Genomic DNA, 18,959 nt, shown 5'->3' with positions numbered 1-18,959 from the left:
GAAGAGGATATGAAATAGATTAATTATTCTGAAGAACTCTGACAGGTCCTATAAGATTTGATACGGGGTCATGGTGGTGGAGGGGAGGCACCTGCATTCAGTAGCTGGCTTGCCTGGTGTCCTAAACAGTGCACGAGCAAACGCACAAGGCTAACCGCTGTCCAGGGCAGAATAAGGGCACGAGCCTTGCAGGAAAACTAAAGGAAGAGGAACTCACACTGGATGCTGACCTGAGTGAAAAGCTGGTTTTGAGATGCCACGTGCAAACTATTCATATTGCCTTCCACAGCCTCCCAGGATCTGAAGATCTGCCTATTTAGGGCAAATTTTGAGGCTGCACGAGCCCAGATGGCCAACCTAGTGTTTAGCAGCAGAGGCAAAAGGCAGCTTAAAGGACTTGCCTCTGGATTATAAAGGACCAAGATGGTGCCAGGCAGAATACCACGTGCAGGTGTCCCCCTCTCTCACAGAGGATGGGATCTGCTCTTCCACCATCCTTTCCTCTGACTTCCCACACAGCAAGCTGCCTACGGATTCTCCAAGCCTTGAAAACAGGGAGAGGAGGACAGTCACCATTGCCATGGCAATGACAGAAAACACATCCCCACCTTCTGTCAGGCCACGTGTGAGAACATGTGTGTGCTATGCTCCTCTCCCAAGGGCTGGAGAGAGCTTTCTATTCTAAACAAGCAAGCAATCATCAAGGGCCTTCTGCAATTTTAAAATGCCGGATCCTGGCTGACAGCTGCAATTGCTACATCTCTAATAACAAAAGGGGACTTGGCACACGGAGGAAATGTGACGTGAGTTCTGCAGACAGGCTCCTGGCTTCTCAAGGGACAGAGATGGTCTGGACGGGGGGGCTTTTCCTTTGCTCAACCCTTTCCCATAGCCTGTGATTTACAGCTTCAATTTGAAAATGCTGCACCGCCACCTCTCCCTTTGGAAAATGCCAATAACCCTGTTAGATGTGAAACTCCAAGACCTCCTGCAGGTGTGAACACAATTATCACAGTTCCAGGGTACAAGCTATTGTGTAATTGGGGAATTCCAGGACAACTGTTGCTAAATGACAAAAAAAAAAAAAATCTATCCAATGTTAGGAGGTTCATATTTAGCTGTTATCTCTTTATACAGATATATTAATTAGGATGATTATTGTTTTTGTAGCCTGCAATACCCCTGCAGAAATTCATTAAGAGGGCAGAATATCCCTACCGAAAGAGTTAGTAGAAGAAATGCATAGCATGCCTCTCAAGAAGCTGTTACAAAGGAATTAGTTTGAAGGGCAAGGGTTACAAATCTGGACATTAGCAGGTTTGGGGGTTTTTGGTTTGATTTTTTTTTAATTGAACAAACTTACCAAAGGTCTCTGAATGTTAAAAAAAGGTGGGGAAAAAAAGAAAACAAAAAGGAAAAAATAAGTTTGTTATAGCCAGTTATTTAGAAAACAGAAGACAACAAGAAGACACAAAAGGTTTTAGTGTTTCTATGATGCAAGAAGGTGGCTGCAGGCTGCCTCCCGTTATCCCCCCTAGGTGGCACGGCTGAGCAAAGGACATTGGCTTCTACTTTAAATGTCCTGAGACTGCTTGCATCCGGGTTAAGCAGAAATATCCGTTTCTCTTCCACCACCAAGACCAGTTAAACTCTTAGACAACCTGGGTCTCTAAGGCTGAAATGTTCATGTATGTCTAAGGGAAGCCTAGACAGCGGTTCTTCCCATTCTCCTTTGATTGACAATTCAGCTTTTCATTCAGTCAAAACCCCCAAGCATTAAATGATTGCCAGTTGCTTGGAAAGTTTACCTGGAGATGGAAAGGAGAAGAAGAAATACTGGATAGAGAAAAGCCTCTATGGTTAATGACATATCACCTGTTTCTCAATTATATGGAAGACCCATAAAATAATGGGTCCACAGGATGATGTGAATATAATGACCATCGTCTCGGAGGTCCATTTATATTGCCAGCAAAACGTTCATTTTTTTTTTTAACATAAATGAGAACCAAATCTGGACACGGCTACCCAATTTTGCAGAGCTCTGTGTATGACATTCATTTGTACCTTCTAATGAGCTAATTTGCATGTTTGCCACTGACTCATATATTGATATAAATTCAGTTCTTAACACCCGTCGTAATAAAGCAGCATGGCTGCTATCCTAATGACTTTATCTCCAAGACAGAATCTGGGTGACTGTCCTGTCCTGCTGCTCTCTCAGCCTGGCCCAGCCTCCATCAGGGAGCAATGCACAGCCAAGTCTTCAGAGGCAACACAGTCGCTGGCTTCTATGCTAAGCCTGTTAGCACAAAGGTGCAGAGATGAAGTTGTGATTTAGTACCAGGGTCACTCCTCCTCCCTGCGCTCCTATTCACAGAGGGATTGTCAAAGACCCGTTAGTTGGGTGTAATTGTTAATCCCCAAGAAGCTGGGCTGGAGTCATACTGATGACCTGCGGGTGAAAGACACTGAAGCTCATTAGCAGTGTCCTGAAGCATCCAATGCCCTAATGTGTGCTAGTGCCACACTTCTGGCAGCAAAGTTTGTTTTCTGGAAAGATAAATATATTAAATTAAGTTCTGACTTTAGCAGCACTCGCATCATCAGCGCTCAAACAGGCATCGCCTTGCACATCACCCTCAGGTTACAAATACACACTTGAATCTGTTCTGCCTTGATCTTAAAACAACTCCTTTCCACTGACTAAAATACTAACACAGTACAGATGACTCTAATGTTAGTACGTTTTGCATTTTCACAGGCCTTTGCATCACAGAACATGCAAGTTTTGAAAGCCAATAAAAGTAGACGAAATAGGGGAACTCAGAAGTCCTGACTGTCCAGGAATCTGCACTCCCTTTCACACAAGCAACACGTTTCCGCTCCGAAGGACAACAGGGATGCTTCAGGGTTTCACCAGCTTACTAACTCAAAGCAGCTGTAAATGAGATTAATTCTCAGCAGGTATCTTCTGATTTATCAGAAAGGCCAAGGGTTCACTCTGAGGCTAACCAATTCACTGGAATAAAAATGCAGCACTCAGGTGGCTTTAAGGAAAACACCAGATCAAACCCAGTTAAAGAGTATAAAAGCATTCTAGCAAGATGAAAAATAATCTGCCTGTGCATTACTCACACTTCAGATCATGGTCACAGAGCATGATATAATTCTAGTTTACCTCTCATTATTTATGCTGAGTGATCTTTTTTAATTTGCATTTGCCTCAGCTGTTAGGATAAAACAGGGAGGTCAATCTCATCTGTGTTTGCGGGATTCAACAATCCATTCTAATTTAACAAAGCAGTTTAAGTATCTGCTTGTAAGTTTGCTTCACTGAATAAGGACGCATTTATGCAGGTATACAAAAGCTACGCTGAACTGGAACTACACTGAATCTTTTCCACCGGTGGCCCACGGAACTAAAAATCTTTATATAGAATCTTTGCCAAACAAGGCAAGAGGAAAACCAGGCGGTTACGTTCTCTGATGTTCAGATCCAGCACTACAGCAGTCAGAACTGGGCAGAGGCAGTTGGCTATCACTTGGACTGGCTGACTTGTAAAATGTCTAATACGAACAGAGCAACCCCAGTTGCTTCAGTGAAGCCTCTGCTTTCCCTTTGCCTACAACAATGCTATTCTTTTGCCAAAAAAGACTCTTGAAAATGCTCCATCTCTCTTGGCCAAAGGAATGTTCTGAGTAGCTGAAGTGACGCTAGTGCTTGCTAGGTCCAACCACACAGACACGTTTTCTCTAGGCTGGGTCAAAGCAGTCAGTCCAAGCAGTATTTGAAAAGGATTATTTCTCGGGTTAGTTTTTGTCAAAAGGTAGAACTTCCAAAGCTTTTTTTCATATTTGCAGCTATCAGAAAGAAACCAGGGGTTTTTTTTAAGTTAAGAAATGGAAGTGCTTTATCAGTAGTATTCAAAAATAAATATACCTGTGCCCTCCTTGCACGCGCGCACACACACACTCACACAGTGAACTGGCAGATTTAACAAGTATAAAAACAGCTCCCGAAACGTGAATATTAAGAGATGTCACACTGACACACACACAAAACAACAAACATAAAACAAACAAAAGAGACAGATGGACAAGCAGATGGGGAAAGACGAAAAACTGACAAGAGCCACGGAGCTGGGGTACATCTGTTTATGGAGATCCACTCCGTGGGCAGTGCTACTGAGCACCAAGGGGTCACTCCAGAATGCTCACAACTGCTCTCCAGCGATGACTGCAGGGACTTGATGCCGGAGAGATCCTGCAAGAGCTGTTCTTCAGTGCCAGCTTTGAGAGGCTCAATTTACACTAACAGGATCATGTTTTGACAGTCAGAGGCTGCCTGACCTGTGGACCCTATACCAGATGCATGTGGCCTAAAATGCCATGTCTGCTGTAGTGGTTTTCTTTCTTCCTTACTCAGTTCTTGGTCTGAGGAAGAAACCCTCAGCTCCCATCCAGTCCCCGGTTCCCCCTGAGCTGGAAAAGCACCATTATCCAGTGAACTAGTTACTGCATCTCCTGGATGGGAATCAGCTTCCCTGCTGTGATTCCCTTTATGTCAACTAGGAAGTAGAGAAGGCCAGGAGGATGGGTTGGAGGGGAAAATACGCCAACCACTCCCTGAGTAAGAACACGAGTCCCAAAACCAAAAAAAAGCTAATGCCCCAATCCACATCAGTGGTGCCCATGTCTATCAGCCCTCTCTTCTGCTTAAGAAACCTCCGAGCAGTCTCTTCACATCTCTATCTAGGTCTCAATTCCTCTAGTCTCACACAGAGACCTTACCTGATCTCAGTTGTTTTATTCTCCCATTGCTCGCGCTGGGGTCAACAGGCAGGAAATCTTTAAACCAAGTGATCTCTGGGTCTGGGTTCCCGCTGGCCGCACAGAGCATTGTGGCTGTTCGTGTCCGCTCCAACCTCCGAGCAGTCTCTTCACATCTCTATCTAGGTCTCAATTCCTCTAGTCTCACACAGAGACCTTACCTGATCTCAGTTGTTTTATTCTCCCATTGCTCGCGCTGGGGTCAACAGGCAGGAAATCTTTAAACCAAGTGATCTCTGGGTCTGGGTTCCCGCTGGCCGCACAGAGCATTGTGGCTGTTCGTGTCCGCTCCACCACTTTCAGCTGGGGCCCCATATCAATGTTCGGGAAGCCGGGAGGTAACGTCCTCTGGTTTGTGGCTGTTCGTGTCCGCTCCACCACTTTCAGCTGGGGCCCCATATCAATGTTTGGGAAGCCGGGAGGTAACTGGTCCTCTGGTGGTAGAGAGCAAAGGAAGAGCGGTTAAACATGTGCTAGGGACCGGGGCAGCTGAAGGAGCTGTTCAATGGAATACACCGAAGAACGCATCAGGCAGACTTGCTGCCCAGTACTCTGTGCAATGCAATTTAAAACAAGGCTACAGTAAATGGTCCAGAGATGGTTTGTGAAAACACATTATACAGTAAAATTTACCAGGTTGTCCATTTCGTGTGACTATGCTAATGTCCCACAAGAAGATTCTACATTTAAATGCAATCTATTAAAACCCTTTGGGGCAAGGGAATAGTCATTTCAAAGTTTCTCCAGGTCTTGCACTGAATCCCTCTGTCAGGTAAGTGACTCGCACTTATTTGTTTTTACAGCAGAAGCTGTGCACACATATGGCAAAGATCCCTGCACTGCAGAGTACAGTCTATACAGTCACATTTAAAAGGAGCGGTTCATCTTCTCCCTCCAAACCCCACAGTACGAAACAAACTGCACAAGAGAAATAATGAAAGCGACTACGTGAAAAGGCCTGTCAAAGACACAGCGGAAACTAGGAGAGAAAGGAGAGAAAAATATCATCCAGCTGTAGTTACCAGAGGGGACACACATAACAACAGTAAGCCAAGTGCTGTCAGACAGGGTGTGATTTTTAGATTTATTAATTCAGAGTGCTGCTGCCCTAGAAGAAGAGGGACGTGGCACCAGCACCTAGAAGACGGGCTCAACCGAGCTTCCCGCTTCCTCTCAATCTTGCCTTTGCCTTCACTAATGAGGGTGAGGAGGGCAATCCTAACCGATGCTGACTAATTTGTGATAACTAATACAAAACCCCAGTGCTTCCCCCATAATCTTTGTCACGACCTCCCAACTCACGTGGAAGAGAGCTGTCTTATGCTGGCTGATACAGCTCAGGAACATGCCATTTTTTCCCCCCAGAAAATCAGTCTCTGGGGGAGGGCAGCCTGGAAGGAGGATGCGGGCACCAGGGTGAGACTTTATAGTGATTCTCCGTCATTTCAAGTGAGGCATGTTGAGGAATCACAGCCTCGGGAATCTACGGCATTGAATCCATCCCAAAAGCAGGTAAGGGAACAGAAGGGAAATAACAGAAAGGATTTTAAAAAGGTGGGATTTTTAAAAAAGTAACATACATCACAATCAGCCCCTCACTGAAACCAATGGAAGCTCTCACAACAGCAGCAGAGACGGGCTGGAAACCCTTGCCTTGGTTGGGAAACATCCCTGCCAACTGCAAACACAGCAAGAGCTCATTTCCTACTGTTGGCACGTTACGTATCAGAAGCAATGGAGCCAAACTACGTATGGCTGAACCCAGAGACCGTGGAACAAGAGAGAAACCCTGTGGCCTTGCTATGTGTCTTTTCTGGTATGAGCAAAGCAGAATTGCCAGACCCCAGTACTGCCCTACGATGGTGGGTGTCTTTTCTGGTACGAGCAAAGCAGAATTGCCAGACCCCAGTACTGCCCTACGTGAGCTCCAAACACACGTGATTTGGGTAAGAGCTACTCCACACTGCTGTGCCTCGTGCTCAGCTTCTAAAAATCTATGAAATATGAAGGCAGAGCTAAAGGTTTGTGCACTGCTTTGATACCCGAGGCCAAGAAACTCTTATCCAATACCGTTATTAGCAGCGCACAGCTACCGCAGAGAAGAAAAGGGTTTAAATGCCTCAATTGTGTGTTTAAAAATGTGCATTGTTTCCTTCCTTTGACCACTGTTGGAGAGTTATAAAGGATCTATTGTGACTCACTGGAGAGTGAAATGTATTAACCACACCTCTCCTCATGTATCAAAGGCATCTAACCACAAACAAAAACACGTACCATTCTATAACTGCTAAAGTAATACAGATCTCCTAGTATGGACAAACTTACAGGGGTATAAAGGCGCAGTCATTTTGGTGTGTCTGAAGCACCTCTAAACCAGGATATTGCATTCTAAATAGAAACATGAACATCTTTAACTAGGGACTAAACCAAACCTTCCAGTTCTCAGTTCACCAGGCTGTGCTTGGGTATCATAGGAGTCTCCAAACAGCGTGTGCTCTTGCAGATCACGTGTGCTGCAAAACCCTAGCCACCCCCAGGAGTGAGCTCAGGACAGAGGGGCCCTGGGAATTCCTTTGCCTTTGCACAGCTTTCAGCCAGGCTTTTAACGTCTTCTCTTCCCTTCTGCTATTTAACCAGGCGGTGGTGTGTTGTTAAGGAGCCGCGGAGCTGCTGCCGCATTGGCTGCAGATGACATCATTATTGATTACTGCTTTTATCCTGCTCCCTGGTGACGCTACTCTACCTGGCTCAAACCCGCATCCGTTAATTTCATGAACCAATTAATCCATGGAGAGAATAGCCCTCTTGACTGGCAGGGTGCGTGTGTGAGTGTGCGTGTGTGTGCACATGTGTGTGTGTTGGGGGAGGCCTGGTACAACTATTATTACTGAGTGTTTCTAATTAAACAAAAATGTTAATCTTGCAGCACAATGTGCAGAATTCCTCTGAGTTTAATTAAAACAACTGCGACTAGAGGCGTGATCAGATTTGAGGATCAGATCAGTGGAGGAAGCATCTCTGAACATCACATATTGCACTGATTCAAGTGCTCAGATTTCCTTCCTGCCAGGAAAGTGAAACTGCCTTCATCCCCTAACAATTGGATTCCCTGTAATAATGCAATTACAACCCCAACTCAATCCCCACAAGACATGCACACACATGCCCTGCCACCCTCCCCATCAATCCCCAAACACCAGCCCAAACCTGTTACCAAATAAATAAATAAGGAATGGTTTGGATTGTGAATTCTCTTTCGAAAAGCAGCCCAGGCAACTGCAAGAACAAAAGAACCAAGATGCAAGCTGAAGATGCTTCAAGGGTACATCTGGGCAGCTGCTTGCTGTTGAAAATCATGCTAGCTTATGCAGGCAAATGTTTTCACGTGTTGCGCTTGCCATATGAACAGAGCATCCCAAACACCTCATTCATACCTGCTCTTAGACTGAGTTGTTTAAAGGCCCCCCCGATGAAAAGCTGGTGAATTACCTCAAGGCCACTGAACAAAGTAGGGTGAGAACGAATAGGGGAGGAGAGATGGATGGAGGCAGGGAGAAAGGAGAAGAGCACTTCAGCATTCATTTATAATAAATCCTACCAGAGGACACGCTCTGTGCTGGGGAACATGCCTCAAACCAACCTGGGCGCATGTGCTGACACACACAGGGTCATACAGAATAAGCAAGGGTCGCCAGCTACAGCAAAGGGAGACATCAGTGCTCGCTGTCTCCTTGTCGCTCTAGAAGGTGGCAGCTCTGTGTTTAGCTAATTAGCTGTGCTGGAAATGAGGATGATAAAGAAAGATAAAGCGGGTGTTGCTGCTGCTCTTTTTCCTGCAGGGTGTGCACAGTTGTTTAATAATTTAGAGGAGAAGGAGGGTGTGAGCATGTACAGACGCGCTATGTATTGAATGCAGAAAGCCACGAGGATGCTGCCGAAGTGAAGAAGAGGAGTAATTTTTCGCTCTTCTCTGGAGATATGTGGCCCAGCTCATGGATGCTGGCTGGCCTCTAGGCAGTCAACTATCCTCACTTCAGGATGGAAGAACCAAGAACACAGAGACGAAGCAGCTTGAGTGACGCTAGTTTTAAGCAGAATCAGGATCAAAATCCAGCACTCCTGAAACTTGCCCCTGTTCTCTTCATTAAGTTTATGAACGCTTACAGCTGCCCCTCCCCAACAGGTATCCTGGCATTATGCACCTTGTGAAATTACATCAACAAGTTATTTCCATCAATGTGTACGTACCTGTGTCTTAGTTAACTGTTATTTCACAGCCAAAGACAATTTTAATACATGGAAGAGTCTCAGTAACGTGCTCTGTCTGTTGATTCCATTTATTTTGATCTGAAAGTTTTACTGTGAAAATAGTAACAGCCTAACAATGTTATTAAAAATTTGCAGGCTTATAGACAATAAATATACACTTAGATATGTGTGTTGGACGCCATAACAGTGCAGGTAATACACTGCTTTCCCTACACTAATGTATCCCTATGTACCCTCCTTATAAAGGCATCTGAGTTAAAATCGCTCTGACATTATTCATAAGCTACAGAACTAATCTGCTTTCAACGTGGCCTGATTTTCAGGTCACTACAAGAAAAGAAAAAAAGTCAAGCTTACAGGAAGTCTGCCAAGAATTTTTCAAGTGGCAAGGTTAACATTTCAGAGGGGCCAGCTTCTCTTTAAGATGTGCTCCTGTGGGACTCGATGCTTTCTGCTGAGCATCTAGAACTGATTTTTGTTTACCTTTTGCTGATCTAAAGCCAACAATTACAAAAAACAACAAAACAGCAGGGATCTTGCTAGAACTTTACACATGCCCACACCAGATGTCCTCTTGGAGTAGGAAATATGTGAGGAAAATTTCAGGCCAGAATTGTTAGAGAAATGTATGAACACTTCACAAAAAAAGAATCAACAGGGAATCACTAGAAAGAAGTTCTGAAAGTCTGTCCATAGCAGCCTGAATCATACTCTGGTATTAAGTACCACAGACCTTACATGTCTAATAGCCAGTTTTCCTCAATTTTTCAGAATGCAGTGATCCTCAGGAAAAGATAGCATTGGCCAGTATGCAGCGAGCGATGTATCAGGGCACAGTAAATTTTGTTGTATTACATTTAGCTGGACTAAGCACTGGTTTTTATAGGATCATGCTCCATTTACTAACGACTCACAAAGGGTAACCTCCACGGAACTCCCTCTATCAGCTTCAACAGAGCAAAGAACTAAGCCCATCTGGCCTCTGCTTGAAACCCAGCCTGTGCCTCCCAGCAGCAGAGGCAATGCAGGCAGAAAGTTGCAGCCAGGCCCCCCGTACTCTCAGCCCACTCAGCTGCTGACAGCATAGGACGATCCTTCGCAGCATGAGAATCTCTGTCTCAAGCTACTAAAGAAGTGGAGGGAAAGTATAATCTGTGTACAGGAAGCAATAATAATAAAAAAAAATATGTATATCTTTCCTGGGAGCATGGAGCTTAGAGAAACTATACCAACTAGGAGCTGGGGTGCCTGTGCCAACTAGCTTCCTTTCTGCCTCAGTTATAATGAAAAATGACAGCAGCTGGAGTCAACAATAACTGGAAAATGCTTCCCTAAACCACTTTCTCTCCTTTTCTTTGGGCTCTGCAGGAATCAGGTTTGCAAGCACTATGTCTAGCCAGCTGTGGAAAGAACAGCAAGTCTCCACAGCCCTATCAAAACTCAGATCCCTTGAGAAACAGAGCAGGAAGGACAAACAAGCCAGCAGAGCTGGTGTTAAGAGACTCTGCAAGATGAATGGTGTCCATCACAAACTCTGCTTCTCAGAAGCTCCCAAAGGTTTCCTCTCCTGCAGCTTCCTGTTTTTAAGTGAATGCATGTGGATTTCTATTAGGGTCTGATCCAGGAGTAGTCATGTGCATAGGCAAAAAGGGTTTACTCTCTATCCCTTCAGCAGCTGCATCCAGTAAGGAAGAATATATTATTTTTTTCTCTTCTGTTCATGAGACTGTCTGCACTGGTGTTGAGGAAATCCCGTAACCGTTCATGCATGTGTATAGCATGAAGGTACACGCACGTATTTCTAACAGCGATTACAACAGCACAGCCAACAGGCTGCAGAATTACTACAAAGCCCATCCTGCAGAGTCTGTGACAGCTGGGGCCCAGGTTTCCATACTCCACAGTATGCCAAGGTAACAGCTTCTGCAAATGACAGCTCACATTCATCTCCAAGCTGTGGAGCAGCCCCCAACTTTATGCTAAGCATTAGTTCTGAAAGTGAGAGAAGAGAGATGGAAAGGAGGAGGAGGCCTTGCAAGGAAAGATAGAGAAAAGACAAACAGGAGAGTGGGTGAATGCAGAAGCAAGGAGAAAAAAGAGAGGAATAGATGCCAGCATGCTAACTTTGTCATTGTGGAGATTAGTGGATTTGTGCTTGGTCCTTTTAACTTTCCCAGCAATTAAAAATGCAGATAAAGAGGAGACAATCTTTGCTGTGTGAAAGCTAAGTAAAGATTAAGGATGGAATAACTCCAACTGAGCAGGGGAGGGGAGGGTATGCTATAAAAACTGCTTCTTTGATGCTCTTCAACGTCTTGGCCCAGGCCTGCAGCTAATTACTGCTCCCCCAAATTTCATTAACTGGGTACCCTAGCTGCTCTTGCACAGTCAGTTAACAAAGCTACCAAACAAGGTCCTGTTAGGCAAACAGAATAGGAGTGCTTGTGAAAGCAGCGCATACAGGAGCAAAGCACACAGTAATAATGTTCTGGTGGGATCAGCAAAGTGCGTAATTAGCCAGGCAGTGGGGAGATGTAGCTCCTGTTCTGTCATCTGTCTCTCTAGCTGACATGCGTATGATGCCAATACCGGAAGGAAGAGCTGCAAAAAGACACGTACAGAGAACCTCGGTCCCTAAGGACAGCCACTGAGCTCAGCTCATCATTTCCCATACACTGCAGCTTTCTTCTGGTGGAGAGTGCCTAAAAAATGCTGTGAGAATCCAGGGGATTTGTGAGGGCAGCAGCTGGAGGACAACCTTCTCTCTTGCCACTGCTCATAGCTAAATTCAAGGGGTAGAAATTTTGAATATGGTTGCAGGGGCTCTTCTCCCGAACTGTCACAGCTCCCAAGGAATATATGGGAATCAGTGTGAAGAATAAGGCTCCCAGCCCTCTGGAATAACCGCAGCTAGACATACTCTTGTTCATAAAGTGCTGTTTCAATCTCCTGACAGATACATCCCACCACGTACTGCTAACAGAAGGTTAAATGCCATGCCAGGCAAAGGAGCTACACAAAGCTTTAAGTGCACCTACACAAATCTGTCAGGCATGACTGGACCATGGGCACGCATGCTCAAAGGCAGCCAGCATCTTGACAACACAGAGCCTGCCAGGTGGGCAGCAGAAGGGCTATTCCCCTCTACAAGGGGAGGTCAAGGGCTTTGCCATGTGCCCTTTATGTCTGCTCTTTATTTACTGCTGTACATTGGGGATTTGCACACAAATTTCGCTCTGCACTATTAAGGATGTGCTCACTGTCTGTTCAAACAAAAGGATTTAAGATACTCTTGGAGAGAACACTGAAATTGCTGAAGAAAAGGCAACTGGCATACAGACAGAGCTACCACTTGGCCTTATGAGGACCACTCACTGCCTGGAGCACCTAAAACTGTTGTTAGCAATGCTCACTGCAGAAATAATGGCTCTTCCTGCAAGTAACCCTATTCAAAACCCCATGGCTTTTCTATAGCACCTCCTGCTGTTGGCTTCATCAACGTCCAATGCTCCCAAGCTAAACTCCCTTCAGGAGCTCTCGGGCAGTTATCCACCACACTCTTTAAACCAAGATCACTTGCACTGCCCTGTGGTTTGAACAGAGAACGCCATGCATCTTTTCCCCTAAAATGGGTCAGTTTTAGCAAGCAGCCTAGCTTAGTGTTTCACATAGAAATTTTACATATCTCCAGGGTAATAAACAGTAAACATCCAGAGGCATCCACAGCAACAGCATATTGTTCCCTCCCCCACATCAAGTTCAGGGAGCATATTTCAAACAGATGACATGAAGGAGGCATCCATGTAAACATCCTCTGTAGTGGGGACAAGTGAAAAAAAGAACCAGAACAAAATGGAGCGGGAAACTGTTTTCTTGGAGAGTGCATGGAGCAAAGGACCTGTGGAAAGAGAGAAGATGCCCAGAAGAAGGGCAAAATAGGTATCTTGCACAAGGGAAGAGGCTGGCATTGCTACCAACGGCATGAAAGCCCATGCAGATGCATAATCATCTTAGCCTCAGCCCATTAAGTGATTCCTCAATGAAGGTTTTCTTGGGTGTCTGGATGAATGGTGCCACATTTCTGAGGAGAATGATGGGGAGTTTCTGGTCCTGCTCATAAACCTGGGGAAGGAATTTTTATTGGAGGGGAGGGATAGAGTCATAGGATAATTCAGTTTGGAAGGAACCTCAGCACATCACTCAGTCAAACCTCCTAAAGTGGTCCAGTTTTAGCTTTGTTTCTTACATGGCAATTTTATGACTCTGGGATAATAACAGCAAACAGATCTGACAGGTCAGAACAAACCGAAAAAAGGAGGACTTTGTGCTTTGGCCACACGTTTTACGATAGCCTTCCCACTCATCTGAAGGAAGGGAGAAGCTGAAGGGTCCCTTCTTCCCTGTGACACTGACACATGGCAGGCAGACATGCTCTTTACCTCGGAGGACGGTGAGCTTGGCATGGACGGTGACCTCCCCATGAGGGTTTTGAGCAACACACTCGTAAATGTTCTCATCCCGGGGAGTCCGGAGGGGCTGGATCCTCAAAACAGCACCTGCACTTTCATCAAATTCAATTGTCTGGGAGATAAAGGGAGACACACACACATAGTAAGCATCCTTGGGTTGCAAGCGGAAGGTTCATTCCTGCTTCTAAAGGAGGCACCAGCATATATACAAGCACGCACACTCACAATTCAGCAGCTGCCCCACAATCTCCTACACATAACCGACACGGTCAACATGTCTCTCCATTGACCTCAAGGTGACAGAGAACTGTCCCATGCCAAACCCTGTCCCCGACCACTGACCCACTGAAATTGCTATGTACATCTCAAATGCTCTGAAAGAATGAGCCATGGTGATGGTGTGGGGGGGGTGGGTATTCAGAGTACAACTGTGATGAAGGAGGAGGAAACAGACCAAGTGAAAACAAAATAAAAATGAACCCCCGCCTTGTTCCTCCATCTGCATGGGCAGCTGACACCACAAAGCTCCTCTCAGCACACAGCTGCCTGGCAGGGCTGAGTCCCACAGCAAATTCCACAGGATGACCTCCTAGTCCTTGTTCCTCTACTCTCATTTCTATCTAAACAATGCCAATTGCTTGGGTCTGGTTGCCAGCAACTGTAATGTTTACTCCAGGCTGTCCCAGGGTTAAAATAATGAGCCATGGATGAGTATGAAAGGTGCTGAAGAAGTACCAGCTTAGTTGGGGTTTCTTAGGGAAGGAAGAAGGCAGCTTTATATTATATCCCAGGAGGGGGAAAAAAAACAACAAAACAAAAGGAAAAACTCTAATAACCTAAGTGAGCCAAGTTCTCTCTTGCTTTGGAACAAACCCAGCTGTTGACATGGCCAAGAGCTTGCATTTCACTCCTCCTGCTGTTAAAACTCCTCCCCTTCCAAACCTCCCTTTATTACCAGGTCTGAGAATGGCCAAAGAGCAGTAGCTGCTTTGTGTCAGTCTCTCTCTCTTTATACACATACAGACACAGATTTCAAGGACATCTCTTACCTCAAACCTCTGAGAGTTCACTTTCTTCCCTTTCTTGTTCCAGGTGACCCGTGGCTTTGGGTCTCCAGTCGCTTGACATACAAAGGAGGCCACCCCTCCTGACACGCCAATTTGGTCCACAGGTTTTTTAATGAACACAGGGGGACCTTTAAGAAAATAAGAAATATCATCATTGGCACAAGGAAAAGACAGACTCTGATAAACACTGTTTGTAATTAATAGTAGCATTATCACTGCTATTCTCTAATCATCCCAGATGAAATTAAACCTCTTGGCCTTTTAGGAACAAACAGTCTTTACCTCCACTTTACATATGAAGAAGCTACAGCACAAAATGATTAAGGGCCTGATCCTACAAAGAGATTTCAATGCGATGATGTTGCAAAGCCTCTTTTACTTCTGAAAAGTGGACTTTTAAACTGCTTTGCACAGGGGAAATTGACCTTGCAAAGCCCATCTAGTGATCATCACCAAAAGCTGGTAGAGCTGAAAACAACATCTAGAAACACTGAATTGCACTCCCCAGATCCTAGCGGATGACCAAAACACCAAGAAATGGGGGAGATTTATAGGAACACACCCAAGGCAGGCGTAAAAGGTGGGAGAAGGACTGTGAAATAAATGGAGCAGGAACTTGGCACATAGAGATTTCGAGGATGATGGTGTGAAATAGGCTGATGCCAGTGGCTTTAGGATGTGAAACCTCCTCGGCTTGTAGTACCTCTTGTTTTCATCTGCAAACCTTTCCTCTGGCCCTCACTGGTACATTTACACAGCAACAGGTATGCCATCCTTTGGAACAGTCAAGTTGATAGGATACAGCCCAACAAACAAGAGTTGTGATAATTTCAAAACAATCCAGTTGTCAAGACCAAGAGCATGGCAGCCAAGTCTGCAGTCTGCTCCTGCAGTTCCCCCTTCCCCTCTTCTCATCATGAGACATCTGAGAAAAACAAGGAATTCACGCTGCTGAAGGAAGAATTCAAAAGCTCCTCAAACTCCTCTCATAACCAGATGCTCAAAGGTGTAGTGATGCCTGAACAAACACACTCAGAGCCTGGGGCTGCATTTTAGCCACCCTGGACCCAAAGGAACAACACGTGAGCTTGCAGCACCTCTCCCTCACCCCCTGCCACTGATTTCCATCCATGTCTGACTACCTTCAACAGCACTTCTGCAAGGAGGGGAGAGGATGCTGGGATGGGCTTTCTGACCAAGGAAGGTGTCAAGGGCCTTCTCATGAGAGGAAGACGAGGCCAGGAGTGTTCGTGCAGAGCCCATATTGCCTCTACCCTCAGGGAATCCTCCTTCCATGCTCTAACCTGCTTTCCCTGCACAGTTTCCTCTCATCTAGTTAGTTTAAAATTTATTGAAATATTTAAATCACAAGGCCACAGCTGTGTTCAAATAAAATCGCTCAGATCATAAAGTTGCCGTCTGTTATTCTCGAGAAAAGTAGACCACGTGACTCTGAAATGTGTATATTTTTATGTATATACTCAGAGACTATAAAATAAAATGTAAACAGCCTACCAAAGAGCTTAAGAAGAGGGCAAATGGTAGCTAGAGAGAAGTCTCCACGGTCTTTTAGGGGTTGAAAGACAAAAGGAAGCATTCTCCCCTTCCCTGCCTGGTGTGGCCAGCAGTATATAAATAAAAGCCACTGAGCAAGCTCATGTGATGCAATCAGGCATTTGTTTCCACGCTGGAGGTAAATACAATTTGCTGGAGCTGTTTATGTCCCACCAAATGCTCTGTGTACAAAGCATCGGATTTATAAATATCCAAATCTATATTTAGAGGTCAGAGTCTTCTTTGCAATGTTACAGCTAAAGGTTATCAAGCAAGTCCCTCTGGAGATACTGGCACTGGGGAATCTGTCTTCCATCTGAGAAAGGCAAAACCAAAACTTTTCTTCAGGCTAAAATATAAATGCTCACTCTGCCCGCAACCTGACTTCCTTCCTCTCTTCTCCTCAGTCCAGTATCTGAAGAGTTTGCAGAAGTCAATTCTGAAGGTACAGCCAAAAACATCCAGGGCTTTTAAGAACACTTTATTGATGCAAGTTCATTTCCTAAAATAAAAACCCCTAATAATCCTTAATGTCACATATACATTTAAATGGGTGCAAGCAATATGATGACAGCACAGCTGAGGAGAAAAATAAGGTTCTATTTCTGTCCTGAAAAAAGGGACGGTGCTCCAAAAAATAGTGAACTTGGAGTCATTGCTCAGCATCCCTTTCTGGGGACCTCTGTTGACTCAGTGTGTGGAAAGAGGGAAGCTGAGTTGCTCTGTGAACACTGCTTTCCTGAGCTCACTGCAACGCTGAACTGCCTACGACAAATTCACTCTTACACAGCGAGACACAAAAGAAAAGAAACCAAAGAAAAATCTCTATCAAACAACCTATTAGATTTTGCTACTCACTTAGAAAACTGGTGAAAATCAAAGCTAAATTGTTGATTTTAAAATTGCCCAAGCCTCTGAGCTTCAGACTTTGATTCTTCCCCCCGCCAGATCACCCACTGCACTCTCCACCTATGCAGCCCTAGTCACTGCAGCACTTGTCACTCCAGCCCACGCCAATCGCAGAACAACCCTCTCCCCTCTGGGAAAGAGAAAGTCAGCGCTATCGCAGGCAAGGTGGTGATGATACAAAGCTGAAACAAATTCCTACGTGCTGCGTAGGATTGCCACAGCTCTGCCGTGCCAGATCCAGCCTGCAGCGAAACATGCAGTTAGAATTCAGTCTTCAGCTCTGCAAATCGCTTTAAAAGCCTCCAAAAGCAGGAACCAGGTGTCATGTGAAAGTGAAACACTATCAGCCCACTCAGAGGGGCTTATGTGTTTCCCCTCATTTGCCAAGACTGCAGGACCTCAGTTTTAAATAAATAAATAAAAATCAGAGACAGGCATTTTCCAGATGACATACTTGCAATCCAGGAGATTTTATATCACTTCACCAATCTTCCCTCATGGAGAGCTAAGAACAAGTCAGTCCTGGAAAGACTGAGTTTGAGTTCCACTGAGGTCCAGTGGTCACAAGAGATTTTTCTTTTTTCCCCCTTCTCTGCTTGCAAAGTAGCAGAACCTGTTTTTTTGCAGTATCAAAACAGGAATGGAAAAACCTGGAGCTTAAAAGAATCTTCCTACTACGAGAGGCTTCCTGAGAGGTCTGGGTCTCTGGAGAGAAGGTTGAAAAGACCGGATGGCTGCTGTGTACCTGTGATTCTTCTCTACAGCTTAATGGAAAGCCATCAAGTCAAACTGAACCTTTCACTCCTGCTCACCGCCTACGCACTTCCCAAAAGCAACAGCCGTGGCAAGCGACACGCTGGATAGTTGCCACAGATTGTAAGGAAGAGACACATATTCGCCATCCATCCCATGCTCTGTAATCGCATCCGCAAAGACGATCAGCACACATTGTCTGCCCTCTGACCTAACCTCTGCCACCCCTTCCAGACAGCTCTGCTCCTGCCCTGCGTCCCTGATTGCTGTTGAGGGTAGCTGATGGGACCATGCACTCACCCTCCCGGTCACCCCCTGTGCAGACAACCTCCTGGCTTCACTTTCCAAAGCACAGGCCTAGAGAAACATGGGTGGTGCCGGCATCTGTTCAGAAGGGACATAACACACATTTGCTGCTGGGATTTTGTGAAATCTAACACAGACTTTGAGAAGAAGCTGCGAGGTGCTAAGGGTGGGATCTCCTACTCATCCCCGAGGCACACGCACTAGAGGGGCATGGTACGACATCAGCCCATGTACAAGGGCTGCACACCAAGGCAGCTTTCCTCACAGAAGAGGAAAATGCTGCTGCCTCACCTCTTCTTCCTCCTTTCATGTGACACCAAAGCAGAAAAAGTTCTTCAAATGCAGTCATGTAAAAAAAACCCCAACAGCTCCCTGCTAATGATATACAGATGACAAAACAGTCTGAGAAGCTTTACAGAAAGGAAGCTTGAAAGATATAGCAGTGGGGAAAAGGAGGGGACATCTCACCCTCTAAACCCAAATGTCCCTCAGGAACTGCTGCCATGGTGAATAGCAGGTGATGGACAAGGAGCGAGGGAGACAGGCCAGCCACCATATGCCTGTCTGAAACATCAAAAGCCAAAGCCAGAGAAAGGGATGGAGAACCCAGAGGTGGTTTGAGGGATGGGAGAGAGGCAGGAGCACAAATGGGCGTAACATATCTGAGCTGACAGCTGAAGGGGAGCAGGGTGCAGGGAGGAGAAAAAGAAAAAGCACAGTTATGAACTTGCACCACGGATCCTTCTTCCTCGCCTCCTGTAAGCCTGGTCTCCAGACTGAGATGGCTGCCCCTCCTGCC

General features: G+C 45.5%; 1 protein-coding gene across 2 annotated transcripts in view; it reads right to left on the bottom strand.

The window, feature by feature from the left end:
• Window positions 1-18,959, bottom strand: part of PTPRS (protein tyrosine phosphatase, receptor type S) — a 100,664-nt gene that overhangs the window by 66,724 nt on the left and 14,981 nt on the right. The window contains exons 2-6 of one of the 2 annotated variants that reach the window (XM_009284045.2): window positions 14,621-14,766; window positions 13,542-13,683; window positions 5,239-5,267; window positions 4,995-5,154; window positions 1,364-1,372 (exon numbers count right to left, since the gene is read on the bottom strand). In XM_009284045.2, the coding sequence (XP_009282320.1) occupies window positions 1,364-1,372; window positions 4,995-5,154; window positions 5,239-5,267; window positions 13,542-13,683; window positions 14,621-14,766 (486 nt within the window). The remainder of the gene's footprint in view (window positions 1-1,363; window positions 1,373-4,994; window positions 5,155-5,238; window positions 5,268-13,541; window positions 13,684-14,620; window positions 14,767-18,959) is intronic. The other variant, XM_009284046.2, reaches the window with a different exon arrangement.

Source organism: Aptenodytes forsteri, unplaced genomic scaffold, assembly GCF_000699145.1.
Source record: "Aptenodytes forsteri isolate BGI_AS27 unplaced genomic scaffold, ASM69914v1 Scaffold471, whole genome shotgun sequence".
Classification (NCBI taxonomy): Eukaryota; Metazoa; Chordata; class Aves; order Sphenisciformes; family Spheniscidae; genus Aptenodytes; species Aptenodytes forsteri.
The sequence above is the reverse complement of the archived record's forward strand: the minus strand, read 5'-3'. Positions and strand labels throughout refer to the sequence as shown.